General features: G+C 37.4%; 1 protein-coding gene across 1 annotated transcript in view; it reads right to left on the reverse strand.

Moving 5' to 3' along the window:
- Window positions 1–450: 450 nt before the first annotated feature.
- MOB1B (MOB kinase activator 1B) overlaps window positions 451–27,308 on the reverse strand; it is a 47,105-nt gene continuing 20,247 nt past the window's right edge. Inside the window, exons 2-6 of the mRNA XM_075202476.1 lie at window positions 15,349–15,515; window positions 14,681–14,774; window positions 13,756–13,889; window positions 9,538–9,701; window positions 451–7,121 (exon numbers count right to left, since the gene is read on the reverse strand). Of these exons, the coding sequence (XP_075058577.1) occupies window positions 7,044–7,121; window positions 9,538–9,701; window positions 13,756–13,889; window positions 14,681–14,774; window positions 15,349–15,515 (637 nt within the window). The 3' untranslated portion in view covers window positions 451–7,043. The remainder of the gene's footprint in view (window positions 7,122–9,537; window positions 9,702–13,755; window positions 13,890–14,680; window positions 14,775–15,348; window positions 15,516–27,308) is intronic.

Consider the following 27,308-nt stretch of genomic DNA (forward strand, 5'->3'; position numbering starts at 1 on the left):
TTTCTCCTTGACTTTTTTTTTTATTTGCATCTAAGCCATTCTTCTTCTTACAATCTGTTGTAAAACATTAAAAGTGATGGGTTAACTTACTATAAGAGTTATTTAGTGCAAACTATCAGTATTTTGGGTGAGAGGAGTACAACCCAATGGGTACTGTAGGCCTGTGTCTACAGGCGGCCATGGCCAAGGTGTGGTCCACTGGATCCAAAGTTCTGGCTCCTACGCACATGCTACCATTACTCCTGCTGTTAGTGAGTGGACACTTTTACCATGACTGAGTGAGCAAGCACACTATGATTGCTGACCGTGCAAGGAGCACACTGACATTAATGAGTAGTTGTACAGGTGATGGAGGGACATGATTGAGTGGTTCTGATAGTACTTCTCAAAATGTTTCCTATGTCAAGCTTTTCAATTGTGTTTTCTTTTCTATAATACAAAACACAACAGTTGATCAAACAAGATTTTTATTTTTCATAAAAACAGCAGTTTTCACTAAAGAAGCCATCAAATACAATCTGTATACATTATTTACATCTGTCTACATTTTGTAGAGGTTAAACATTCTTTTTCGGTCTTCAGAACTATGCTCTAAACGTATTTATTTTATTTTTTTTAGGTTGAGTTACAAACCTGAATATCTATTGGCACGCACACACACACATACACAGCTTATGTTATACATCACTAATATAATTCTACCTGCTTTCACCAAACCAAGGAAACAAAATATTACATTTATTTCCAAGTGTAGGAGGCATATATTTTTCGTGAGTTTTTTCTATTTCCAGAACCAACAAGTACCCATCAATGTCTTTATTAATGGAAAAGCAGAGTATATCTAACAAAGTCCAGCTATGGAACAATATGATGCATTGTTTATTATGGGTTAAATACAGTAGAACTTGGGAATATCAGTTAATGGTATTGAGCTGAATACAAATTGGCACAATATGAAAACAGAACATTGATTGTATTGTGTTTCTACATTGAAAATTGACATTATAGTGTTCTATTAGCGTTGTGTTATTAGATCTGTGTTCTGTATAAAAACAGATTTGAATTTAAATATTCTTTTTTCACTAATGTAGGTATCAATCTTATTAATATGTACTAATTTCCCAGAGGTGTTTATTATTCATTTTAATCTAATAGCATCCAACCCATTGAACAAACTAGAATGTATACTTTCCTTTGACGCTAAGATTCTGCAGAAATGTTCAAGATTATGGATGTAGTAAATAGACATTTTCGTATGTATTATTTTTCCTTACAGGAAAACAGCAGTTTTTTGAAGGTATTACCTCATATTAACACTTACTAATAAATGGTAGGGGGAAAAAAAACAACTTATTTTCTGTTATCGAATAGTGTTCAGCTGTGAAGGCTCTACAAGTAGCACTTTACATCTGAAGCTCTCCCATGTGACAGGGAAATATTTCACAGCTGCCATAAAAAAACTAGTTTGCTCTCTTACCTCTCTATCTGACCAGTTTCCAGGATACATCCTAGGTTGACAAGAGGACTCCCAGGTATCTGAAGTTGCTCGTGCATTTCTACACCAAGGTCACTCAAAAATACATTGCCCCTTGGCTAATCTTTGTCAACTGTGTGCTCCTTCAACTGTGTGCTCCTTCAACTGTGTGCTCCTTCAATTGCACAGTTCACTAAGTTCTTGTCGTGGACATTTCTCTATTTAATACAATGATCACAACCCCCCTACTATATTGGTACAGACAAGCTTATGCAGCCTCTCGGGCTGCAGCACTGAGCATAGTCTACAACATAAAATGAAAGCTTGGGAAATCATCATCATCTAATGTGCTCTCTCTATTGCAGGGTTTCCCAAACCCAGTTCTCAGGGCTCCCCAACAGTGCAGGTTTTCCATATCTCCTTGCTGGAGCACAGGTGTATTCATTACTGACAGACACATTGTAACAGATCCACAGGTGGTCCTAATTATGTCACATGTGATCCAGAAAACCTGCACTGTTGGGGAGTCCTGAGGACTGGGTTTGGGAAACCCTGTACTATTGTGTTTTGCCATGGTTATGGATATCATCTTCTTTAGATGAATCCAGATAGAATACAACTATTTACTATAGTTCACACACATGTAAATGTGTGTCATACAGGTCTTCAACATACCATAAACTAAAACATGTTTGGATTTTATATTATTTGTACCTTGATTCATTCCAAACTCTTCTGGTGGAATTACTCTTTGGCAAATGATTAGATTCATTACTTGCACCTTGTTTTTGGAGTGAGGAATAGGGTTACAATAGTGCACAGTGGATCTGTTTTACTTTTGGGCCTCTTGTCCAGGTTATACTATTGATATAGGCAATCCAGATGTACATTTTTTTAATGGGCGAGGAGAACATTGTCATGGATGAAGGGAATAAGCATGTAGCGGGCTACCTAACAAATCTATAAGCATTTGGCAAAATATTTTATAAAGGACACTAAGAAACTGAAAAAAACAAAACAAACCATTATAGGACAGTTCTAATATTATGGTTTCAACAATGAATTGGCAAAAATAGAAAAGATAAACAGATCATAGTATTTAACTATTAATGCCCCCTAAGAAGCAGGGTATAAATTAGTAAGACATTAAATAAAAACAAATATTTACAGGACAAATGTGGCCAATTAGCCCCGAATCAGGAAGGCTGGTGCAAACATTACACATGTATTGGACAGGAAATATAAGTAGATATTGTATATGTTCTACATTTGGAAGCAGAGTATTTGTCCTAATAATATATATTTGGCACTTGTGATAAACCCAGTGGATATGCCATTGTTATTGTTGTGGGTGCTTAACTGCCAAGCTTGAAAACTGCCATGAGTAGATTATTATAATTTAAAATGGAAAAAAAAAAATTGAAAAAAGTTAAGTGTATCTGTCAATTACATAGAATGGAAGCAACTATTTTGGGGGCTTAACCAAACATTTAATATTGACTAAGAACCAGTTCTCAGTGTTCTCCTCAGCACCTACTACCCAGGTGCACACCCAGCTGTTATTACTTGCTACCCGGCTCTTGGAGCCCAACAGAGTCCTATAATAATAGAATAAACCATAGTTTCTCCTATTAGAACAGGCACTATGTGAGCACTACAGCCAGGAGTGTGTTAGACCACTGACCACAAGTCTGACCATCCCTGGTAGGTGTGGGCAATAACCTCCAACATTTTTCATTATTATTGCAAAGTATTGAATATGTCTCCACCCGGGTGCTGCTTAATGCCACCCAGCTGGCAAAATTTTCTGGAAAGAACACTGGCTCTTCATCAATATTTGTCATGAAGTGCCCCAATGCTATCACTGGTTGTTTTACCCCTCCCATCTCTTTTCTTTGTAGAATGTAATTAGAGAAACGGGACAATGTTGAATTAGACTCAAGGTCAATCTCATGGTGGTAACATTTGCAGCTTTCAGTGATATTATTAATACAGCCTGAGAAGCATTTTATCAGCTCAATCTGATTGCAGGACATAATTGGAAATGGAATTACAGAAAGATTTTTTTTCTAATTCAAGTAGCAAGAAAGATGGTGCCAATATCAACCTACTTCTTGCCACTGGTGCACTTTCAGCTTGGATGGAAAAGTGTATCAAAATATGAATACATGCTGCTGAAGTGCCATTAAATTTTATCATTAGTGGAAATTATCAGTGCGATTTCAGGAAAGTGTTTTAAGGAAAAGATACCGAGGGACATTTACAAAAACTGGTTTACAGCAAGATGGCTGCAACACATAGTTACCATCAATTTCATTTCCTATTTTGCACTTAAAAAAAGGACTTAGATCTTGATTGGTTGATAGGTTACAGCACTTTTTCATGGGGAATCTCCAGTCTATTTTGTTTTACCATTTTATCTTTCCAAGAATGTACAGCAACTCATATGGGCATTTGTTATACTGCTCAAACCGTATTCTCTGCATATTTATAGTCTTAACAATCGCTATAAACTGCCATTGTGTTTCCTTGACCTAATACCCCAGTGTAACAGTGACTCCAATAGCTAAATCATCATAAATGGAAGGGTACTTCCAAGCTTCAAACAACTAGTAAAGAAAACATATCTGACAGCAGTACTCGTTTCACTCAACAACAAAAAGGTCTGCACAACAATGTTTTAAAGTAACGATTCAATATAATGCCAATTTAAAGCAATAGGTATTCTCTTCTTTTGAATGCTGTAACAGTTATTTTGAAGATCAGAAAAAAAATATATGTTAACCCCTCTAAATGGAACCAAACAAATAAGTAATAAATTGTAGAGGACAGTGAACATTGGTATCATAACTGTCTCTGAATGTAAGGAAAGCTTTGTTCAAGTTGCTAATTGAACACAGCCATAGTTCTGTGAAAGTCCAGCCCATATTCCAAGTCAATGACTTGGATCATCAAGCAAAGCCCTGTTAGATGCAATGCAGTATTAAAGTAAGTGCTTACATTTTTTTAGGTTTCATTTTAACTTCCATAAGTTAGTGTAAATTTATGACAAATAAGTCTCCACTCAGGACAAGTCAATACACCCAAAACATATCTTTCTAGTTGCTTGCCAATGGGATATAAAAGAGTGCCCCTTACCCTATATTACACTGCAGTAGCACCAGGAGATATGAAAGCAGTCTCTTCTTGCTAATTGTTTGCTAACAGATAGCAGCACATTGAACAGTATTCGGTAAGTACCTGGAAATATGGCTTCTAGTTCAAGATCTGTTTCAAAGTTATTATTGGTATATACCCATAATTGTCCAGTGTTTTGAAAAAAAAATGACATTGTAGTTAACATATCTTGGACTCCATTATTAAAATATAACCTCTGCCCAAGTAACATTAATACTCGCAGTGTATTATAGAGGAACATTGCTTATAATACTTTCAGAAGTAAATCTGAGATTTAGGGATCAAAAAATAAAAGCACAGAAAAATGCTTGTCCTTTTAATACTAATTATATATATATATATATATATATATATATATATATATATATATATATATATATATATATATATATATATATATATGCAATTAGAACTTCAACACACATACTGTGCTATGAACTGAAAGTGCCTTTCATACTAGACCAAATAGTTATTTTGTTTTTGCTTAAATGTCCATATGTAGAGTAATCTCTGTTAGATATGAAACATTGGACTACTTAGCACTTCGGCCACCTGGTCGTATCATACATTCATATAGGGAGGGAACAGTCAGTGCAGCTGGACGACGACCGCACATACATTCACATGTAGTCAACTTCTAACCAGGTTACCAACCACCCTTCTCAAACTCTGAATGGTCCTCATCAGATGTTGATTGGGAATTTTTGGGGGGCTATTCACACTACAATGTGAAGTCATTTAGGCCTGAATCTACCTAATAGGATGTCAAAAAATATGGGCACTTTTAGGTTTATAGCCCACATCCCAGTTTCACTCTCCTCACCCCGAGGTAAATGGATCACAAACAGAGCTTTAAATAGAAATAATGGATTCCTACGTTAAGGACTAGAGAGGCAAATATTTTGCAGAACACTTTTGAAAATTTTGCTCATATTTCCTCATTTGGCTCATTTCTCTGGAGGAATTTGGCCTTAAGAGTTCCTACACCAACCACATCACACAGCAGAATGTACCGAGTTGTCCCAACACTATTCATTCCCCAAAATGTAAATGTACAAATACAGTGCTAAATATCATTCCGCATAATGGTAAAACAAAAGCGCACCTCAAAAGATTTCATCACTGAAATGCCACACCTATGCGAAATAGTCTGTTCCACCACAAAACTGGATTTCCGCAAAGTTTACCTGTATTTTAGCAATCTCTTGCTAACTATTACTGCAATAAACAACTTGCGCACAATATAATACTGCACATTATGTCAATGCTCCAACATTACCCTGGACTTTCTCTCAGGTTCATATGCATGGACAAGTGTTTTCCATCAAGGTGAATGATGCCTATTTGAAGCTCTGTTTGGTTTCTCTGCAGGATGAATGGAGCAGCGTTCAAACACGGATTACACCTATGTCAAGACCCCCACATTGGCTAGTCCATCTCTTTCTTGCATCATAATTAGTATCTTGTTGGTTTCATATACATGCTACATAAGAATAAGTTACAGGTCCTTTTTAAATTAAAAACATCCAAAATATTGTTTTTCTAATGAAAGTAGTAGTTTTTATGTGCAATTATTTGTAAAACATATTTATTTCTTTTATTGGTTATCAGTTACTTGCTACCAAGTCAGTGTACAAATGAATGCAGGAGTTTATATTTGAGGACTCTTAACTCTTCCCTGATGTAAAATTAAATCTAAAGTATTTACTGAATTACCTTAAGGCAAACATTAGTAAAACGTGTGCAAGTAATAAGATCGATATCAAACACTCGACCTTCTAAATGCTGCCTTAGTGCTGAAGCTTGTATAAATGAGCTCCACTGAGTTTAAATCAGAAACAAAAATGACAAAAATCTGGGATTCTGAAATATTACCCATTTGTAACATAGGTTAATATTGGATGCTCACAGAACTTGAAAATGTGCAACAATTTCCGGCTTCAGATTCAATCTTCCCAGTCTAACTAACACTCTGATTTATACAGGCAGAACAGACATTCTAAAACTCAGAACTCCTGTCCTGTTAGGTTGCTGCACTACGCTAGATAGGAAATCAGCAAGCATTCACATAAATGTACAACTTGTAGTGGTTGAGAAAGTGTTAAGGTGTATTTAAATTAGGCACATTATACTTAATAACCTCTTCAGTGCAGTAAAGGTGTGCAAATGAATACAGGGGTCTTATAGATTCCTTCTTCTCCCTTTGAAACAGGTTATGTAAAAATACAATCAACTGGAATCACTAGAAGGCAATAAATAAATAGGTACATCACGTTCCCTCTGTAAGCACACACGCTAAAATAAAATAGGTTTTGGCTGTTATAAATGGAACAAAAATGATAAAACAAAGCTTGCTAGAATGAAAGGCCTCTGTGCTTGTGTGACTTGAATCTTATCTGTCCTTGGATGTCAGCTTTTCAATCAGTTCCTGCAGAGGAGCTTGTTCTTTTCTGTCAATTAAGTTGAATTCCTAAAAAGTGTCAACAGAATTTAACATTAGAGTGTAAAATAGCATTTGGCATCATTACATTTCATGGTGTTGGATTCTATTTGTGAGGACAGTTACTCAAGTTGTTTGATCACAACCTGTATGTTATGAAGGGGAACATTTAATCTTATTGGTTCTAGATCCCCAATCTGCCTGCAGAAGCCAAGAAATATCTCTACATGAGGGGAACTCAATACAGAAGCCATAAGGGTGAAAAACAATTCAGTAAGAGCACGATTCAATTGTAGCTGGAGACATCTCTTCCATGTGGGAGAGTGGGGAGCAATAAACTTAAAATACGGCAACAAAAAATGGAATTTTCCTATATGACATCTATGCATTGTTTCAGCTCACCCAGACTTTTTACTGCAGCTTTGTTAATAAGTTTAAGTATTTTCTTCCCATCATAAACAGTTGTAGCCTCACAGCTCTAAGACAAAATAAGATTAATTTACAAAATTGCAAGACTGCAGACCCTCAGCACTAATGATTATTTGTGATGTCCTATTTTTGCACAAGTGTTCCCAGCATTATGCAATACTATGAAGAGGTGCAAAATTGTGCTCTTTTTTGTGCTAGAAGCTGGGCAGATTTGGTATTTCCTTGCTGAATGTGGGCTAGCCAATGTAATGCACCCGATACTGCATTCAAATGCAAACAAGCGATTTTGTGTTGCGGCACAAGAACGTTTCGGGAGGCGTGGTCGGTTTCCACAGAGCACAAGACTACTCAATCTTTACATGGTGGTGGTGGTGGTGATCGTGTATCAGCCACTGCTTCTGTGGGAAATCTTACACACCATACAGGCGTATTTGATGCAGGAAAATGCATTCACATGCGTATAACAAACATTGTCATTGAAAGACTAAAATATTTGATTGTGACACTTGTAATAAAAACAGCCCTGATGCCCCATTACTCAAGATGTAATTTAGGAGAAAGTAAGAGGATGGTCCAAAAGTGACAACAGGCACTACTTTGAAGCACCGTCCATCTAAACAAAGACCACTTTCTCTAAAGCAGTAGTTCTCAAATCCAGTCCTCAAGCCCCCCTAACATTTCACGTTTTCAGGATATCTATGTTTGTGTGGAAAAATCAAAATGATTGAGACATATGCTTAAAACTTGGACTGCTAGCGGAGCTTGTGGCCCGGAGTTTGGAAACACTGCTGAAGAATAAAACAGATGCCATGTAGAATGTATATATGTATAAACACATCAGTAATTTCAGGTATATTTAATTTAATATAGAGTACATAATGGCGCTGTGCGGGGAAATAGTCAATCAGCTAGAAAAATAACACGAGGGGGTAAATGTATCAAGCTGAAAGTTTTCCAGTGGGTTTGAAAAGTGGAGATGTTGCCTATAGCAACCAATCAGATTCTAGCTGTCATGTTGTAGAATGTACTAAATAAATGATAGCTAGAATCTGATTGGTTTTTCAAACCCGCCGGAAAACTCTCAGTTTGATACATTTACCCTGAGATTGGCTTATGCTTCCACATAAAAATGCATAAATTTATTAAAACATGCAACTTAAATAACACAAAAAAAAATAATTGAATCCCAAACAGGGAATAACAATATAAAATCTTCCATTTTTTTATAAAGCCAACTAGTGAGTGTACTTTTTCTTAAACCGTTTAACTGCCTGTAAGTGGGTTACATAAATGAAATGAAAATGCATGCAAGGCATAGTAGTAACATAAAAATGGTGGCTTAAACTTTTTGCAAATACTTTCCGTAAACCCCTCCCCCCCTTGTGTTTAATGCCGCTCTTTGACACCCATCCTCCTTTCAAACTTCTGCTCTCAAATGTTTAGGTCATACGGATGCTTTCACCACCCATTATATAACTGCTCAAGGAACCCGGTGTTCATCCTTTCCTTATGCTTGCACATTGTTGGTAGTATAAATGCTGGGTTCCTATCACATTAAACCGCATATGCTCTAAGACTACTGTCTGCAGTGTGTATAGAGATAATCTGTGGTAGTATGATGAGTAACCAATGTTTACACAGCCTACAATGTGTTATACACTGGGATAAGAAAGCAGCAATCGACATTTAACGCAGGTGTGGGGGTACATTGTCACATAAAATGTGTTTACTCATCAATAGTCAAAGTGTGAAAATGAAAGATCACACTGAACCACTGTTAGATAGGCCACAGTGTTTGGGAGCAAAGAAGATATCAGCTTAAAATTAAAACTAGGCTGAAGCAGTAGTTGGTGCTAGGATATAATATATGAGATAAACACAGGTCTGTTCTGAGTATAAGCCTTAAATATATCACATGTGCAGACCAGAGGGGCTAATTGCAGCTCTTTCTATTTGGCTCGATAAAATATGTCATAAGGTAACTTGCTATTTGTGGTGGTGTTGGCTTCATTGTTACCTGGACAAAAAAAATAAAGTGCTTGAAGGACGTGTTGAGATGTGCCTCTTCCTGAAGCTGGATCACTGAGTCAAAGTGCTGGTGGTAGATATGGGCATAAACTCGGAAAAGTCGCTTTAATATAATTTTAGCTACAGACATAAAGTTCTTCGGAAAAGGAACACCTAGAAAAAAGGAATAATATGCACTTAACAAAACAACATATCTTTGGTTACATGCAAGATCCAAATACATTATGACAAACGTTAGACAGATGAACTCACTGAATTCATACCAGTACCAACTTTTTGTCTCTTATATGACATAAGTGTGTATGTCCAACCATAATAGCTCATATATCACAGTACAAAGTACAGGAAAATATTACGCATAGTTATGTTTATATTAATAATAAAGAATTCACTCTGATTGCTGTGGTATAACCAAGAGTCACTGTACAGGATGTTCATGAGATCCAGTGATAGAGTGCTAATATAGGGGCTTGGGATCACTTCTTACTTCTATCACAGTTTGGTCAAGGTCATGTTAGAATCCTGGGAGTTTCCAATCAGAAGACCACAGCATTCTAAAGCAAGGCTATGGCAGTCAGCGCACCACCGAAATTAATAAGAACACTGTTCCCCTGTTAATTTTGACTAATGTTTATTTTAACAGTTATTTGCAGTTATGTCAAACAATGGAATATCACCCACCTCTCTCCTTTTCAAATTCTCCTTCATGCTTCAGCACAACGTTCTACTTCTGCATCTTCCCTCTGCCAATCCCTTCACTGGCCTTCAATTCCATACAGAATTCAATTTAATCTTCCCATCCTCACCTACAAAGCTCTTGCCCATTCTTCTCCTCTCCAACTTCGTCTCCTATCATACTTCCTACTGCCAACGACCGCCACCTCTCCTCACCAATTCTTACTTCAAGACTTTTGGCGCACTGCTCCCCATCTCTGGAACGCGATTCTTTGCTCTATTAGAATCTCACCCAGCCTCAAATACTCATTCATATCTCACCTGTAAACCAAAGTCTACCAAACCACTGTCTAACCCCTCTCCACCACCCCCATTCCTTCTCCACTATGTGTCACCCCCTCGCCCTTCCACTCGAATACCTTCCCTTTGGGTTGTAAGCTCTCACCAGCAGGGTCCTCCTTTCCCCCCATTGTCATCTCTGTAATTTAATCTGGAATTTCCCTGTGTAATATGGCTTGATATATGTTAACCTTGTTGTATTACTTCTTTATTTGTTAGCCACGTTTTTCAGTTCTACTTATGCTATGTTATTGTTTGTTTATCTGAGCTCTCTGTCTATATTGTTTGTACTACTGCAATGTATTGTGCTTCTGAACTTTTATGTTTGAAAATAAACTTCTTATATGAATAGCCATGGCTTACTCTGGCATAAGCTCAGTCTTTGACTGGTTTGGTGACCAGAACCATAAGTGCCTATCTCATAGAGATAGGAAAATCATCTCCTTTATGGGCATAATTGTTCAAAAAAGGAGATTGGAAGAGAAATGAAATTGAAGTATACCTTGTACTATTCTATATGAATCATTATCAGAGGTTTTAATATTAGGGAGATAACAATAAGCCTTAGCTACTTCTTCTGGCTTTATACACCCATCAAGGACATTAGTCACGTGTGGGGTTAGGCATCCTAGATGATGGGTACCTATCCAGATCAAACTGTATATCCACCCCACAATTAGTATAGGTTAAAATAAAAGGATACAGGAGTTGGAGACCTGAGATTACGAAGTAAGGCAGGGGTTTTGAGTGCTCCCTCAAAAGTGGAGCCGAGCCAATAGCTTCTCATTTTAGTCACCTCATTCATAAATCCTTTGTTTTTAGTAAAATAGAAACAATTTGAAGCAGATCTGTGCCCATTCCCTACAAATTTGACGGTATCACAGGGTAGCTACTACCAGGGTCTCCATAGATTCAACTGTCTGGCCAACCTATTTGCTGTCATGTATTCTTTTATGACATATATAGAAGGTCTCAAGTCTATTAGCGATCCAAAACGAACTCAGCTTCTATACCAGTGATGGGCAAACTACGGCCCACGGGCCAGATCCGGCCCACTTGGAGGTTCTATCCGGCCCGCCAATATTTTAAAAAATTTCATTAAAATATGCATAAAATTAATAGGGCCGACCCTGTGTGTCAGAACATTCATTTTTACGCCTTCCCAGCTATTTCCTCCATTACAATTCGTCCTCCTTCCTAAAAGGACACTTCGTATGTCAATCACTCAAACACCTGCCCGTCCCCTAATGGCTGAAAGTCATGTGAGAAGAGATGGGCTGGGCCATATACTAAGGCGGATTTAGATTGGCTGCTGTTTTGTCAGTTAGTGGCTCACCAGAAAGACGGATCTACAACAACCTGCTGAAATAAGTGCAGTGTCTGTACGATCGCTGAACTTATAGAGGTAACACTGCTATATAACACCCTCCTGTCCCATTCAAAAAATTTGTATTATATATTTCGATATTTGAGTTTTTTAATAAATTATATTGGCCCGTCTAAAGTTTTTCTTTTTTATTTGGCACGCTCCTGAAAAAGTTTGCCCATCACTGTTCTATACCAAGGTTTCCCAGGTCAATATAGCAAAAATTTGGGGGGAATTTAATGCAGCGCAAAGTGTCTTGCGAGCAATCAGAAGACCCTTTTCGTGTATACTTTTACAGAATTATCTGCTCATTTTTTCCTCACACCCCATAGAGGTGTGAGGAAAACTGAGCCTATATTTTTACCGTAGTAATTAAATCTCCCCACCACTCCCAGCCCTTTGAGTTCTACGGGAATGTGATCCGATCTATCCTTTGTCTATGAGCAGAACATTATTATTATTATTAATTTTTATTTATAGGGCACCACAAAGTATCCGTAGCGCCGTACAAGGACAAACAATGGCACAGTACAAGGTGAAACAGCACAGTACAAGTAACAGTAAGCACTATAACTCTGGGGGCTCAGGCACAGCATGAAAGAGAGGGAGGGAGGGGAAAAGTGAGTATAGGCAGGTAACTATGGCCCAAGAGGGTGGGCACGGATGACAGGTTGAGAGTCACTGAGGGGAGCGGAGAGAAGCGAGAGGAGACAGAGGGCAGAGGGACTGAGAGGAGGTGAGCTGAGTAGCTGGAGAGCGCAGTTAAAAGTGATGGAAACAGAAGGTAGGAGAGCACTGCTCAAAGGAGCTAACAATCTAAAGGCAGGGGAAGACAGACAGACACATGGATGAGATGGAGAGACGGGAGAAACGGAGACGGAGTCGAGGAAGGGGGAGAAGGGAAGAAGGGATGAGAAAGAGAGGTAGCCGACCGGTGGGAGTTTAGGCATGAGACTGGAACATTAGATGAAACAAATCAGTGATCAATTCTAGATAGGGACCTGTGTGTGGCCGATGAACAGGTAAACTATTTTTGAGCTGGGCATTTCCAGTGTATAGAGTGTAATGGACTTGTGGGGAGCTAGAACAGCAATAAAATCCCCCTCAATACTACGGGCCAGGATCAAACAGAGAAATATTTTAGTTGCAGTATATGCTAACAAATGTAAATAGTGGAGATGGAATGGATAGTTGGAGAATTAACATTGACCCTCGGGATCTAAGTAGTTTTAAACATGGTAGCCTTGAGGTATATTTGCCAATACCGAGATCCTCCTAGAATCTGAGGAGTATGTGACATAGTGGCATAGTATGCAGTTCATCCATGGCCATCAGAGAGCAAACACCTTCTTACCACAGAATGTGTTTCATAGAGTAAAATAATATCAAGGTTATATGTCTTTGGATAAATTTGGAAACAACTTTTGTTTCTAGTGATCCCTTTCCATACAGAGCTATGCAGGGCCTGAAAGACAAGATGGTGGTTGTGGCAGGGAGCTGACTTGGTAAGGCTGTGGGTAGGTGGAGTGCCAGAAGAATCTACCAGAGGACCTCATTATAACACTGAGTGTGGTCTAGGACAAGGCTGCTGGACTTTGATGGGGTATGCAGAGCTAAATGGATATGTGCCGGTTTTATTTATAAGTACATATAATTAAAACTAAATATGCATGTATTTAGCTTTATTTATATGTAGAAAAGTGTAATAAAAATCTGATCTAAAAACACCTTTACTTTTTACAAACTCAATACATTTTAAAAATAACAAATAAAGTAATGCATAATGATCATCAGATGCCATTGTTTTTGTTGCAACCATATTCCTACCTATTTTTGAGGGGAAGAGTGTTTCATCATCGAGCTGATCTTGTACCCAAGTCATTAGATAATCAATGTATTTGGGGGCAGAGCATTTAATTGGCTTCTTTATATTAGTTCCATCAGCCCAATGGTATTCATACCTAGGGAAAAGGACATGTTAATCTTTGGACAGATTCATGGTCTAGGTAGACAAAAAAACAGTGTCAGAAATTTGTATTGTGGAAATAATTTATATGTTTTTCACTTGTTTTGACATTTTAACTTTGGAAAGTTAGTTGACATATTCTTTGTACAGACACAGGAAACAGCAAGATATTCTAAGCTCAATAAGTGGTTACAGCTTGCTAACATTACTGACACACAAGCTCATGGGAGGGGGCCTTAATGACGTGATGTGACACAAGTCGTGTCTATTTGGCCATGTCCTTGTGCAACAAAGGGGAGTTAAATAAAGTTGGCAGGTATGTGGCAATTTTGCTGGTATTACTGGTTTTGTCTAGTGTTTTTTTTTTTAACAAAGAATGAAATAGTATGCATTAGTGTTCTAGTGTAATACTATACATAGTATTGTATGACTACGTAGAGGTGGTAAGTCTTGCGTGACATTTTATCCTGGCACATTGGCTCGCCACCAGTTTTTGCTAAGTATCACCCAATTTTAGTTGAACAGGGCTGAATAAATGATTGTGATGGTAGTGTTTTTATTAATCATGAATTGATTAAGGCAGATTAATAATTCAGCATGGGAAAAACAGGAGCAGAGCGATATGTTCTGGAGATGGCTCATGTTGGCAGGTATGAATAAGTGACAAATGGTGTTTCCACCACAATGCTGCTCAGTCTAACACTCAATTCAAGCTAATGTCCATTACAGCAATTTGGCCATGGAACATGTACAAATAAGTAGCAAAGATAAAAATAAATGTCTTACTTTGGGCCAGCAGACATTACTGGGCAGCTCTCCTCTGTACAGAAATCTGTAATGGTCCCATACAACATATTGATCTGGTTGAAAAAATCCACAGCTGGAATTGAAGGGATAGCCTATTAGTCATTAATATGAGCAGCTGGCAAATAAGTATACAGCACATTTGAATAATGGCCATGAACAGTCCCCGAGTACAAATGATGCCGTGCAAAAATGAAAATAACCAATTAGATCTCATGAAACTCCCTTCATCAGTATTCTCTGCAGTGACTTGTTCTCTTATACTGTGCTTCTCTGTTGGTGAAGACACTACACACAGTTACAATAGCTTCCAGAAGGAGCCCTGCAGTTTGTTTTGCACTGCTTTGTAGATAAGAAAGTGACATTCTTACATCTCTTGGATGCTATTTTGGTTTGGCCTGGTTGACTTAAGGCTGGGTTCACATATCAGCGGAAGACAAATTAGTCACAAAATTAGCTGAATGTTTATACATTGCTATAGCACAGTTCCAACCTTCTGGTTAAAGGTCTGAAGGTCTAAAACACGGACTGTCCCTCCAAAACAGACACCAATGGGGGATATGTTTGTGCCATATTTTAATTGTTAAGCCCATATTATAAACATAAACACACTTAATAAAAAAATCAATTCTGAATCACTGAGTGCTTACTATTCACAGCCACCCATTCATTGAGATCTTCTCCCTCCGGTAGCATGACCGCCATACGCAGGTTTCCACTGCCCAAAGTAGCTTCTGCATGTTTTAGCAGCTCGTACTGGTGGGAGCCTTCGGGAATACTTTTTTTTGGCTTAAAGGTCTTTGAAGAGCGATTGCCACTAAAAAATACCAAGAGAGAAGAAAGTTTGTATGTTACTGTTGAAGATTTTTGTTACCATTTCAATGTTTAAAATATATATCCTAAGCTGAAATAAATGAAAATGAAGCAGTTTGGTCTATAGGTGTATGGCATTGGTAACACACAACTTTTGTATTTGCATACAATCCTGATTTTTAGTTACCAGCACAACGTATCTGCCTATAAAAATGCACAGACTACAACGTTATATAAAATAGGATAAAGAACATGACATGATTGATATGTTGTGATGGGTATACTTTTTTGAAGTTATTGGCTCAACCAATATCTTAGCGCTCAAATACCTATAAAAAGACCAATGACAATTTTTTTTTATTGCTTTCGATTTACTATAACCACACACAAATGTAATAACAAAAAGTAATTTCCAAGCAGACATGTAAACAGGGACAGAAGCCATCAGTTTCCCTAGTTCTTCAAAGTACTCTGTCTTCCTTGGTTGAGACATCCTCTCTCTCCATTTGTTGTAGATCCCCACTAACTGACACATATCTCGCCCAGACAAGGGCTATAAGCTACATCTGCCTTTTAATGAGTATGTAGGTTGGGATTACCCATTGATGTTACCAAGTGATGTTTTATACATGGAAATCAGGGAAGAGAGACTTAATTGTCCTCATATGCATAAATCCATCCACTAAACATGTTTGCATATATAGGAAACATAAAATAGTTTATTTTTAACTCTGCTAGTCTTTTGGAAATTGATTTCAATTATGAAATGCATAAAAATACTTGTGTGCGCATTTTCTTATTCATCATCATTATCGCTTAATTATGAGGTGCCACAAAACTCTGCAGTACCCGACAGTCTGTATAAGAAATCACATTCAGCAAGGGTTAATGTAAAATATGGAGAATATATGGGAAACTCAGAGCATAGCGACAAGTCTCATGTTGGCATGGTGTGCTAGAAATAGATATTGTTTTACCTTAGCAGAGCAAGCAGAGTATCATCAATTGTCTCCCATGGAACACTGACACCCTTGTCCAAGTTATCATAAAATAAACTGCTTGGCAATAGTTCTACCACATGATCTCTCTCAATACCCTTGTCATCCTTCAACACAATCTCCTTGTAAACAGATCTTTTTGGATACATTCTGTCTTATTTCATGATTTAATTTTGCTTAATTTAGCACAAATTTAGCACAGCTATACTCACGTCACCCACAAGACAATATTATTTACCACACATACTTGAAGTAAAGGCATAAGATTAAAATTGTTTTCTTCAATTTGTTTTCTTCAGAGAACTAAAGATCGTTGCTGTCTAAAACCTCTTGGCAAATGTATGTGGGCTTGATGCACTTAAGTACCAAAATAGCTATAATTTAGCAGCTGTTCCTTCTTTGACAATATAATATTAAGCTCTGCAGTGTAATTTTGGCACACTTGTTCTTGTGTATTTCCAGCTGCATAGTGGCACTAAAGTCTGTCATTAGTTGGGAGAAATGGCAATCCCAAGTTGTAGAAGAGGTGTCCCATGTTCGGGATCCTCATGACAACTCACCCCAACGTTTTCAATCCACTTTGCCAGTCAGGGAAGGGGTTATTCATGCCGAGAAGACAGAGCTATAGTTCTATCTAATGACAGACACATGTTGTCAACATGTAACCAAGAAGCTGTTGCTGTGCTAGAGGAGATTGAATTGTAAACTACCAAGTGAAAGACTAAGGGGTCTATTTATGAACATTCACATTTTCTCTATGTTAATTATCATTTCTTATTGCAGTAATAAGAAAACATTTAACATAGCAATTGATCGAAATTGTTCTGCTAGGATGCCAACTTTGATAAGAGCCTGTTCTGGCAAAGATTCTATAGTAATCCTTTTAATTTCAGGTTCTGGCCTGGCCTATGCACTACGCAGGAGCAGGGTGCTCAGAAAACAATTAGTGAAAGGAGGAGCTAGAACGGCTAATGTCATCTTCAGATGGTCAAATTCGGGATACATTGGTTCAGGTCACAGTTCCCATTGACAGATATGGGCACTGTGGTATTCTGCAATAGTTAGCTTTGTTAAATATCTCCATTACATGAATTTGCATAAAACATTTAAAACTTGACAAATAGGCCCCTAAGCCCTCTATGACATAGTCAGGCTTTGGACACATACACATATGTGGATAGATGTACAATCAAAGACAGGGCTGCTCTTTAGTCCTAATCACGCTTTACAATGCTTTGAAGCACATTTCTTGCAGACCAACTGGGTAAACAAGACGTTTTCTGAACATTTTGGGATACTCTTTTTCAAGAGACCCCGTACAAACATTAACGTAAAGAACAACTTTAAGAAGCCTGCAGACAAAATGTTACCGAGTTATTTAGGCAATACCTATAAAAAAATATAATATATATATATATATATGTATATATGTTAAGTTGTCACATTAGTGAAAAAAAGACTTAAAAATATTATATCAAAACAGATATTGGTGTCTAGTTCAGATTCTTCAACACCAACCGAGTGGTCATGGATTTTGACCAAAGGGTAAAAACTGCTTGAGTATAGGGGGCACTAATCCACAAACTAGTAGACATGTAATCAATCCTAAAGTGATTTCCATGCATGATTTTGAGGAGCAGGGTTAATCAAATAATATGTTTTATTTTCCATCCTTCAGTGGTATGGGTGTGATCTTAGTTTCTCTTTGATTTGCATTTCTGCCTACCAAAATGTGTGCTGGAATTTACATAACTCTCAAAATCCTAGGGCTAGATTTACTAAGCTGCGGGTTTGAAAAAGTGGGGATGTTGCCTATAGCAACCAATCAGATTCTAGCTGTCATTTTGTAGAAGGTACTAAATAAATGACAGCTAGAATCTGATTGGTTGCTATAGGCAACATCCCCACTTTTTAAAACCCGCAGCTTAGTAAATCTAGCCCCTAATCTCCACTTTGCCATGAGATGTGGCATACACAAAAATAAACTGAACGTTGGTGGTTTTGAAAAAATAAAGAGAACTTTGCCAAAAAAAAAAAAAAAAAAAAATCATATTCCCTGAGCAAAACAAGCATTTCCAGTCCTGCAAGAGAATACAACTCCTAAGTGGTCAGCAAGACAGAGCAGGTGTCCATGTCAAAGTAGTATGCAGCATACAAAATACACATACAAAAGCAACACACAAACTATAAGATTTTCAGATGGACATAATGGAATGAAATGAAACAAATAAATGATGAAAACTTGCATTAGCTTTAAATGAAGTCGTTATGATTGAGCTATGTGAGACCATGAAACAATATTAGAATTAGTAAAGTGAGGAACGGATGCGGTGCTTTGAAACTTGCAGGAACATGAGAGCATTCTATAAGATATTCTATATTATATTCTTATATTATATAAGATATTCATTTGGGAGAAAATCAGGCTACAAGCTTCAATTTTGCACCTTGGTAAAACCATGTTGACCTGCAGGGGGTATGGACTGATAAATATGTGTAAATACATATAACATTTGTGTGCTACATGCAAAGGCTGCAGTATTTTCCCTGCATGAAATAAAAACATTAATCTGCACACCTTGCATCACAATTCGGTTGTTTAGGTGCAAATTTGCACCTGGTAGCTGTATTTGCACCTGCCACTAAATGAGGCACTTCTTGCTCACATTAGTTTCATTTGTATTTTTAAAGGCAGGACAGCATTTTGTCCCAGTCACATACCTTCACAAACAGCTAATATTCCACAAATAGAAGTAAATGATGAAAATAAAGAAATAATTTACCCCTTGGACTTTTTTCACATTTTGCTGTGCTACAACGAGGATTCATGGTGGATTTATTTGAAATTTATTACCACTAATCAACACAAATTACTCAATAATGTGCCAAAAAGACGTAAACTTTAGCCTTTTATGTGAAATTGTAGATTGCAATTCTTGTGGCTCATGTTACGTACTCTCACACCTCGTTCAGACGGCCTCATGTAGTGGTGAACAGCAAAATGTCAGCTACTAATCAACACATAGGGGGATAATTCAATTAGCTGCTAGGTTTACGGCAATGACAGTTACAATAAACACTGCTCATTTATGCTCGTATCTCTATGAGATGCAAGCAAAAATGAACAAAGATTATTATCTGAAACAATCCCGGGGAGACACACTGTGCAAAGTTCCTACGGAAACTCGTGGCCAATTGAAATTCCCCCGTAAATGCTGTAGAGGAGATCAGGTAGGGTTCAAGGGAGGCCTCCAAATGTCATTTCAAGTAGCACTAAACTAAGGACTTCTTCTGGGTTTAGTATTTATTATTGTTTTACAATACACACGTGATGCTAAAATATGTATAGACTCCTGTAAATAATATATGTATAAAGAATAATGCACCCTCTACTGAAAAAAATAAAATATAATAATAAATATATATATATATATATATATATATATATATACCGTATATACTCGAGTATAAGTCGACCCGAATATAAGCCGAGGCACTTAATTTTACCACAAAAAACTGGGAAAACTTATTGACTCGAGTATAAGCCTAGGGTGGGAAATGCAGAAGCTACTGGTAAGTTTCAAAAATAAAAACAGTGCTGGATATCGTTAACACTGGGCTCCCAATAATACAAACGTGAGGTTGTAAATGAATATATCAAAATTTATTGTTATTAAACATCAAGAAAATTATATAAGTACATAATATATACCCATATCCTAATAAATTGTACACAAATGGTTAAACTAAATCCTCTGCACTTGGTATCAAGCCTAATAGGTGAACACAGATATAAATAACATTCACTAAAGACAACTCAGATCATTAATATATAAATCAATGAGACAGCCTGTGTATACTAAATACATGTGCCAGTTAAGTTTATTCGCCTTTAGAAGGTGATGAGCAGTTACTCCTAAGTGTTCAGAACAGTACAGTAATTTAGGCTTTAGTAATGCAAAAGATGCTGCACATACACTAAATAGAATTTGATATAATAGCTCAGATAAAGATAAGTTTGATTTTGTTTGCTGGAAGAAACATTTTAACAGAACAATACAATTTGCTTTGTGTGATTTAACCCTTATTATACTTGAAGTTTGGGATGTTTTTAGTCTTTTCAATGATTTCACAGTTATGCAAAAGAATCTTCAGACACATGTGTCTCTGACCAGCGGGGCTAGATGGAAATGTCCCGGTCTTTAGCTTTGACTGACAGGCTCCTTTTCATTTAACAATATGTTCCATGTGCAATGAAAACACAAAAACGGGCTACAATAAAATGGTGGCTGACAGTGATCCACAGAGGCTGCAGATGCCGGCAGATGAGCGGGGGAGACTGGAAAACGGAGACCAGGTAAGTGGGACTCGAGTATAAGCCGAGGGGGGCTTTTTTCAGCACAAAAATGTGCTGAAAAACTCGGCTTATACACGAGTATATAAGGTATATTATTTTTTGTCAAACACACCTTCGACCTGTATAAAAGCATTCAGCTTGAAGCTTACTGCATTCACATGGTGAGGGAAATCCACTGTGTTTTCTAACATCCTTATAAATTTCAGTGGGGTGTGCATTCCCTCATATACTAGTGAATGGTTTATAAATTGCACATCTACTGTCAAAATACCTGTAATGTTGCACAAGGCATTTTTTTTTTTTTTTTTTTTAATCCAACCATTGTTTAATTCCGGGAAGTGATGAGTTTCATGCCTCACTGATAATTTTGCTTAGGTTGCCTAATATAACTTCAATGTTGTTTGTTTGTTCATGAATCAGAATACTGGAACAGAGCAGATTTTCTTAATATATCACTTGCAGCTGTACCATTGTAAAGGGGAAGTATCTTTGTTGTGGCTAATGAGTTTATGATTCAGTTAAGCGGAATGTAGTCAAATAGCAGGTTTCTTTTCTAATAATAAAAAGCAATAGCTTAAAAATTTATTTGAGACTAATGCACATACTTGCCCATTGTCACAGAATATATGGCAAACTTCCGAATTTCGGGTAGGTCTCCCGGACTCCTGTATGGGAGAGCAGGCCAGTCTCCCGCATCCTGTCCACTTCTTAGTGAAGTGGGCAAAATGGGAGCCTCCATGACGCGATTTACTGCAAATCACGTAATTTTGTCTGCACCCCTTGCTGCAAAATGACGCTTTTGTATCATTGCATCGCAGGGACAGGACCATTATGAGATGATTCGCTGCCCTCCCTCCATTGTCACACTCCACCTCCCTACCGGGATCTCCCGAAGAAAAGAGTCAAAAGTTGGTAAGTATGCCAATGTGTCCTTTCACTATAACTACATGCCCTGTATCAGAACACAATACAAATATCACCAGTTTACAACATTGCAGTACGTAATTTGCTGTATGGAAAATCAAGGCAAGTTATAGGGGTCTATTTATCAATAAGAAAAAAACTAAAAACCTGAATTTAGGGATTTTTCTTATTTACCAAAGCTCCCTGGCCAGTGAAGACTACTGCCAGCAGGCACCTTCGCCTGGGCCTACGGCAAGGCATAAGGAAGCCTATTCAAAAAGGACATACCGTGGCTATCCTTCAATTGCTATTTTACTTTTTTTTTTTTCTTTTTTAAAAGTAACACATTTTTTAATGGAATCTGGAACTGGAAGCCCAAGTTCAGGCTTCCGGTTCTGGCATGACGGCTCACGCATGTACAGAAGGATGCTGGCCTGGTGAGCAAGAAGACTCCTCTCACCAATGCAAGCCAATATTACCAGAAAGTTGAGAATCACTTAGCTTCCCCGGTGACCTTTTATTGTCAAATTGCCCAATAGAAGATTTTCTCTCTTTGCGATAGGAAATCTTCAATAAGAAAGAGTCTTAATAATTAGGCCCCATAGTCTGTCTTCCATGCTATAGTATTCTTCATTTGTTCAGGCATGTCATAAGTAAATTACTCAGTAGGCATACATAAATGAGTTGATTTTGAGATACAGAAATTCTAACATAAGATAACATATGTTTCCACTTACCTGTAGAAGGAAACATAGCACAGTTCTGCTAAGTGGCAAACAGAGGGGAATTCAATCCCCCCCAGATACATGCAGTGTTAATCATACTACTGTTATTACAGTAAATGTTACTCGGGAGCTGCGAGCAAAAAGCCAGCGTTGAAATTACCGTAACAGTAATAGTGCGCAGGCCGCATTCCTTTCTACAGGAATGCGGCCAATTGAAATTCCCCCATAGAATGCACTCTAAATAGGGGAGAATAATTAATGGAACCCTGTAAATCACTGGAAAAGTACTTCACAAAGGAAAGAAAATAGAGTGTAGTTATTAGAGATTCTCACATTTTTCACAGTGATTCTCAAATGGCTTGTCAAAATAGCTCTAAAATTTAAAAATTAAAAAAAATAAAAAATTTGAGCAGTAATCACACAGTACAGGGCAGAAGTAATTAGATGTTGCTTATTCTATTACAACTGCCACAAAAAAGCCAGCATTTCACTAAAATCAGCAATGTTTAAGAGAAATATTTTTTTATATATATATATATATATATATATATATATATATATATATATATATATATATATATATAGATATAGTTTAAATCTTTTCATTGATTCACTATAAGTAAACTGTTGGTTTTTTTGCATATCTCAGGTGCCTTCATATTATTGTAGTTCAGCTATAAGCAAATATGCCACCTGCTGGCTGCATCTGCAAATATAGAATATTATACCATCTTTAAAGAAATGTTTACTAGGGTGCCCCTGACCCTAGTAGGACCACAGGGGCTGTTCTGTGCAGCGGGTTTACACAAGTCTCCTCTGTTGCACTTACAGCCCCAGATGAAAAATAAAGAAAAAATAAATTAGTGCAAGCAGCAAGTTTTAGTAAATAACAAAGTAGTGTAAATTTTGTATTGAATGTAAATCCACGTTTGGGAAAACATATTGTATCCCGTTATTAAAACTAACTCAGACGTATTGGGGTCGGGTAGAATCAGGGGGCGGTGTTACCCCCTGCCAGGAGTTATATCAGAACTGTATAAAAAGTGGGCTGTTTGAGCATGTAATGTATCATACCATTTGTACCTTTCTGGATGTCACTAGTACCTTCAACTAGTGAATTGTCCTTGTTAGGACTACTTAAGCTAATAAACCATCTTTTGCTTTAAGAACCTGCTTTGACGACTACTTACCCTGCTGTAAATTCTTGTGACCTGCAGATTAGACCCAAATTGAATCCATTCTCCGGTTGTTCTGAGGTGGACCCAGCATAAGTACCAACGTTTTGCCTGCTACCTGCAGCTCTGGTCAGTGTGATAGGCCAGGAGGGAACCATCCACAGCAACCCTGATCTGAAGGCAAGAGGTCAGGTATACCAGCCCAGGTGTACCAGCCAGGGGGTACCCTAGCAGCGAGAGTTACCCAGAAGGAAGCGGTTCTAGGTGCCAATGTAGGAGCCTAATGGTGGTAGGAGGGCTGTATTTGGCATAAAGAAAGGAGACGGTGGCAAAGAAAGCCCAGCGACAATAGACAGGGTGGCATAGGCGGTCCATCCTGTCACAATCCGCTTATCATAATTTTTACATTAAAACATATTTTTTCCATAAGTATTAAAAATTGAACATATTGTTTAATTAGTTGTGTGGTTTTCTGTTTTCCACTGTACAGAAGTGCATTATCATTCTCTCTCATTAGTTTTATTAGGTATGCTATGTCGAAACAGGTGTACAAATCCCAAATGTTATACTGCTCTGATTTGGCCATTGTTATTGTCTGTCAAACATATCCCTGCAGAAATAAAAGATGTAAAATATAGCCACACACAGCCATGGGATATGTTTGTATCAGGTTCAGAATCTAAAGTAAAAAAACAAACCAGGAGATTCCTTAAATTTGCAGTCAGTCTATATCAGGAAAAGTGGTTCTGGGAATATTTAGTTTGCATCTTCAGTTAAAGGCAATGTCAACAGACAAATGGATGATTTGAGATTTCCCAGGAATGATTCCAGGGTTCTCCTTTGTCCGGAATGGAAAACAAGAATCAAGATGAAGTTATATCGGAAATATTACTTGACTTGTCTGAACATAATTGCATTGTTTAAAGGAAATGGAAGATACTGGTCACATTGAGCAAAACAGGAAAAAATGACAAAAGATTGTATCACGACAGCTGCACTAGGCTGCCTTCCATAAACACGGATTTTAAAATACTGCCATAGATAATTAAATTACAGTACAACGAGAAAAATAGAGAACACTATGTATTACGATTGAACAGTAAGGTTTCCCAGCAACACAAGGTTTTCTAACTCTGCAATATAACCACTTTCTAATAAACAGACCCATAAATTCTGATTAAACTTAGCTGTAATTATTAAATAAGATTCTAGTAAAGCTATGGAAACAAAACACAAACAAAACAATGTGTGGCCTGAAAAAAAATAAAACCGTGCTGGTAAAAGTAAAATGTAAGGGTTTCTGTACACAATATTGCCCCTTTTGATAAGAAATCACAAATAAACTTACCGAATATATGTGGCGCTATCTACACATCCTAGGTGGACATTTGGGTGTAAGACATGTGAGTATGAAAACAAAATAACCTGGTATGTCCAATATAAAAAAATCTCTCTCACACTCACCGATAAAAACAAAACATTTTCACTTCTAGAATTTAGTTAAAAAGCTGGAACTCTAGGAAGCCATCTTTGATTGATGACAAAATGCAATCACAACCTACTTAGTGTAAATGAAACAATTTCCTACGTGTAGCTTTTGTAAAGACCACAGCTATTTGAACCTTGAATTATTTAAGAATAAGGGTAACCTCACTGAAAGATGTGTGCGGGTTTGCCAATAAGGTTTTTCACATTTTTTTCCTGATTTATTCATCTCTTATCCAAGAAAATATCTATCAATGGCTCCCAAACATATACCATAACTCCTGTATGGAACTTAGCAGATATCATCATTATCATCACTAATTCCGCTGGGCTGTACAGAGAACTCACATCAGTCCCTGCCCCATTGGAGTTTACAGTCTAAATTCTCTAACATACACACATAGACAGAGAGAGACTAAGGTCATTTTAAAAGCAGACAATTAACCTACTAGTATGTTTTTGGAATGTGCGAGGAAACTGGAACACCCGGAGGAAGCCCACAAAAACACGGGGAGAACATACAAACTCCACACAGATAAGGCCATGGTCGGGAATCATGTTGCCCCAATATATGGCAATATTGATATATGGTAAGTTTGATTATTAGGAGTAATATATTATCCCTATAGGTTCCTTATGTGGGACATTATATCGTTGACACATTATTTTGTTAACTTCAGAGTTTACAAATTTGGGGTCTTCACAAACATTTATCATGTGATGAATTCCTTTGATCAATCTTAATTACCCATCATGCCTATAGCTTGAACTTTGTTTAACCACAATAGTTATTTCCCAAGGAAGTTTTGTCAACCTTTTAGGGTCATTTTAACTCTTAACCGAGTAACAAAAAATGGTTGATTGTCCCTCCATGATAAGTCATATCTGAGTAATGATTTAATGTAAGAGGACAGAAAGCAGGCTGAAGTTTACTGTATATTTCCTTCATCAAAATATATTAACTCTGCGGTTGCTGATAAGTATTTTGACTAAAATAACTTATGATTTTAGAAAATATGACGCCAATATTAACTTAACAGGCCATTTTCATGAAATAAATATAGCCCTAAAGTCACCTTACATTCTCAAGTTCAATAGTAATTAAATGAGGATCAAACCAGCAGTAAAGTTCATTAAAAACTTAATGCCAGGGTAACTCCAAACAGGGTTGACCATACTTTTTAACATTATTCTCCTTAGGCAAGCACAGAATATAAACATACAAAGAATACACAATACATGCAATTTCATAGCATGCTGGAGTGTGCAAGGAGCAAATGCAGGTGTAATGGAGTGCAAAGGAGCACTCACTGCTACTCCCCTTTTGGTTGTGTATCTATATGCAGAATAGTTAGTACTTTCAAAGGCATACTTCCAAATTGTCCACATTTGCGGAGATTTGATTCCGTATGCCAATCCTTTCTCTCATTTCTCCTTGTCCCCTTTTACGTCTTCTGCACAGATCTATGTGGAAAAACAACTTTTCAATTTCAGAAACTATTACTTGTGATGAAATGATTTAACAGAGAGATGTGGAATGGGCGCAAAATGTTGTGTGCCAAGGAGGCGAGTCCCTATTACAAGGACTGCATGGAAATATGTCCTGCAAATCCGAGTGTGTCCACATTGAAGCCGGCTCTGAATTCATATATACGGAGATCCATTTTAGCTGTTTCCCAGTGATTAAAAACCCTATGCAGAGCCGTGATTTTATTTTGCCAGTGATGGTAAGTTTGGTTTTATTATAGTGCTCCTCTGGCAACAATAACAGCAAAGTATGTTATAATGCTGGGAACTTTAACCTACAAGAAGCAGGTAGGTGGGAAGTAGCTAGAACGTACTTGCCAACTCTCCCTGAATGTCAGGGAGACTCCCTGAAATAGGGGTGATCTCCCTCACTCCCTGAAGAGTCTGGCAGTCTCCCTGATGCTGAGCCAGTACAAGACGTGGTTGGCTTCGCCATCTGTGGCATGATGACACAGTTCAGAAATTGTGTCATATGTCCATGTATTGATGCCTATGGAGGTGGCCATTTTCATGGAGACCAAGATTTAATCAAAGACTGACAGGTAAGACAACATGACTTCAGTAATGGAGACAGAAATGTAAGAGACACTTCAGTCTCTAGAGATTCATTAGCTGCTTTTCTTTAAC

The sequence above is a fragment of the Mixophyes fleayi genome, chromosome 1, assembly GCF_038048845.1.
Source record: "Mixophyes fleayi isolate aMixFle1 chromosome 1, aMixFle1.hap1, whole genome shotgun sequence".
NCBI lineage: Eukaryota > Metazoa > Chordata > Amphibia > Anura > Limnodynastidae > Mixophyes > Mixophyes fleayi.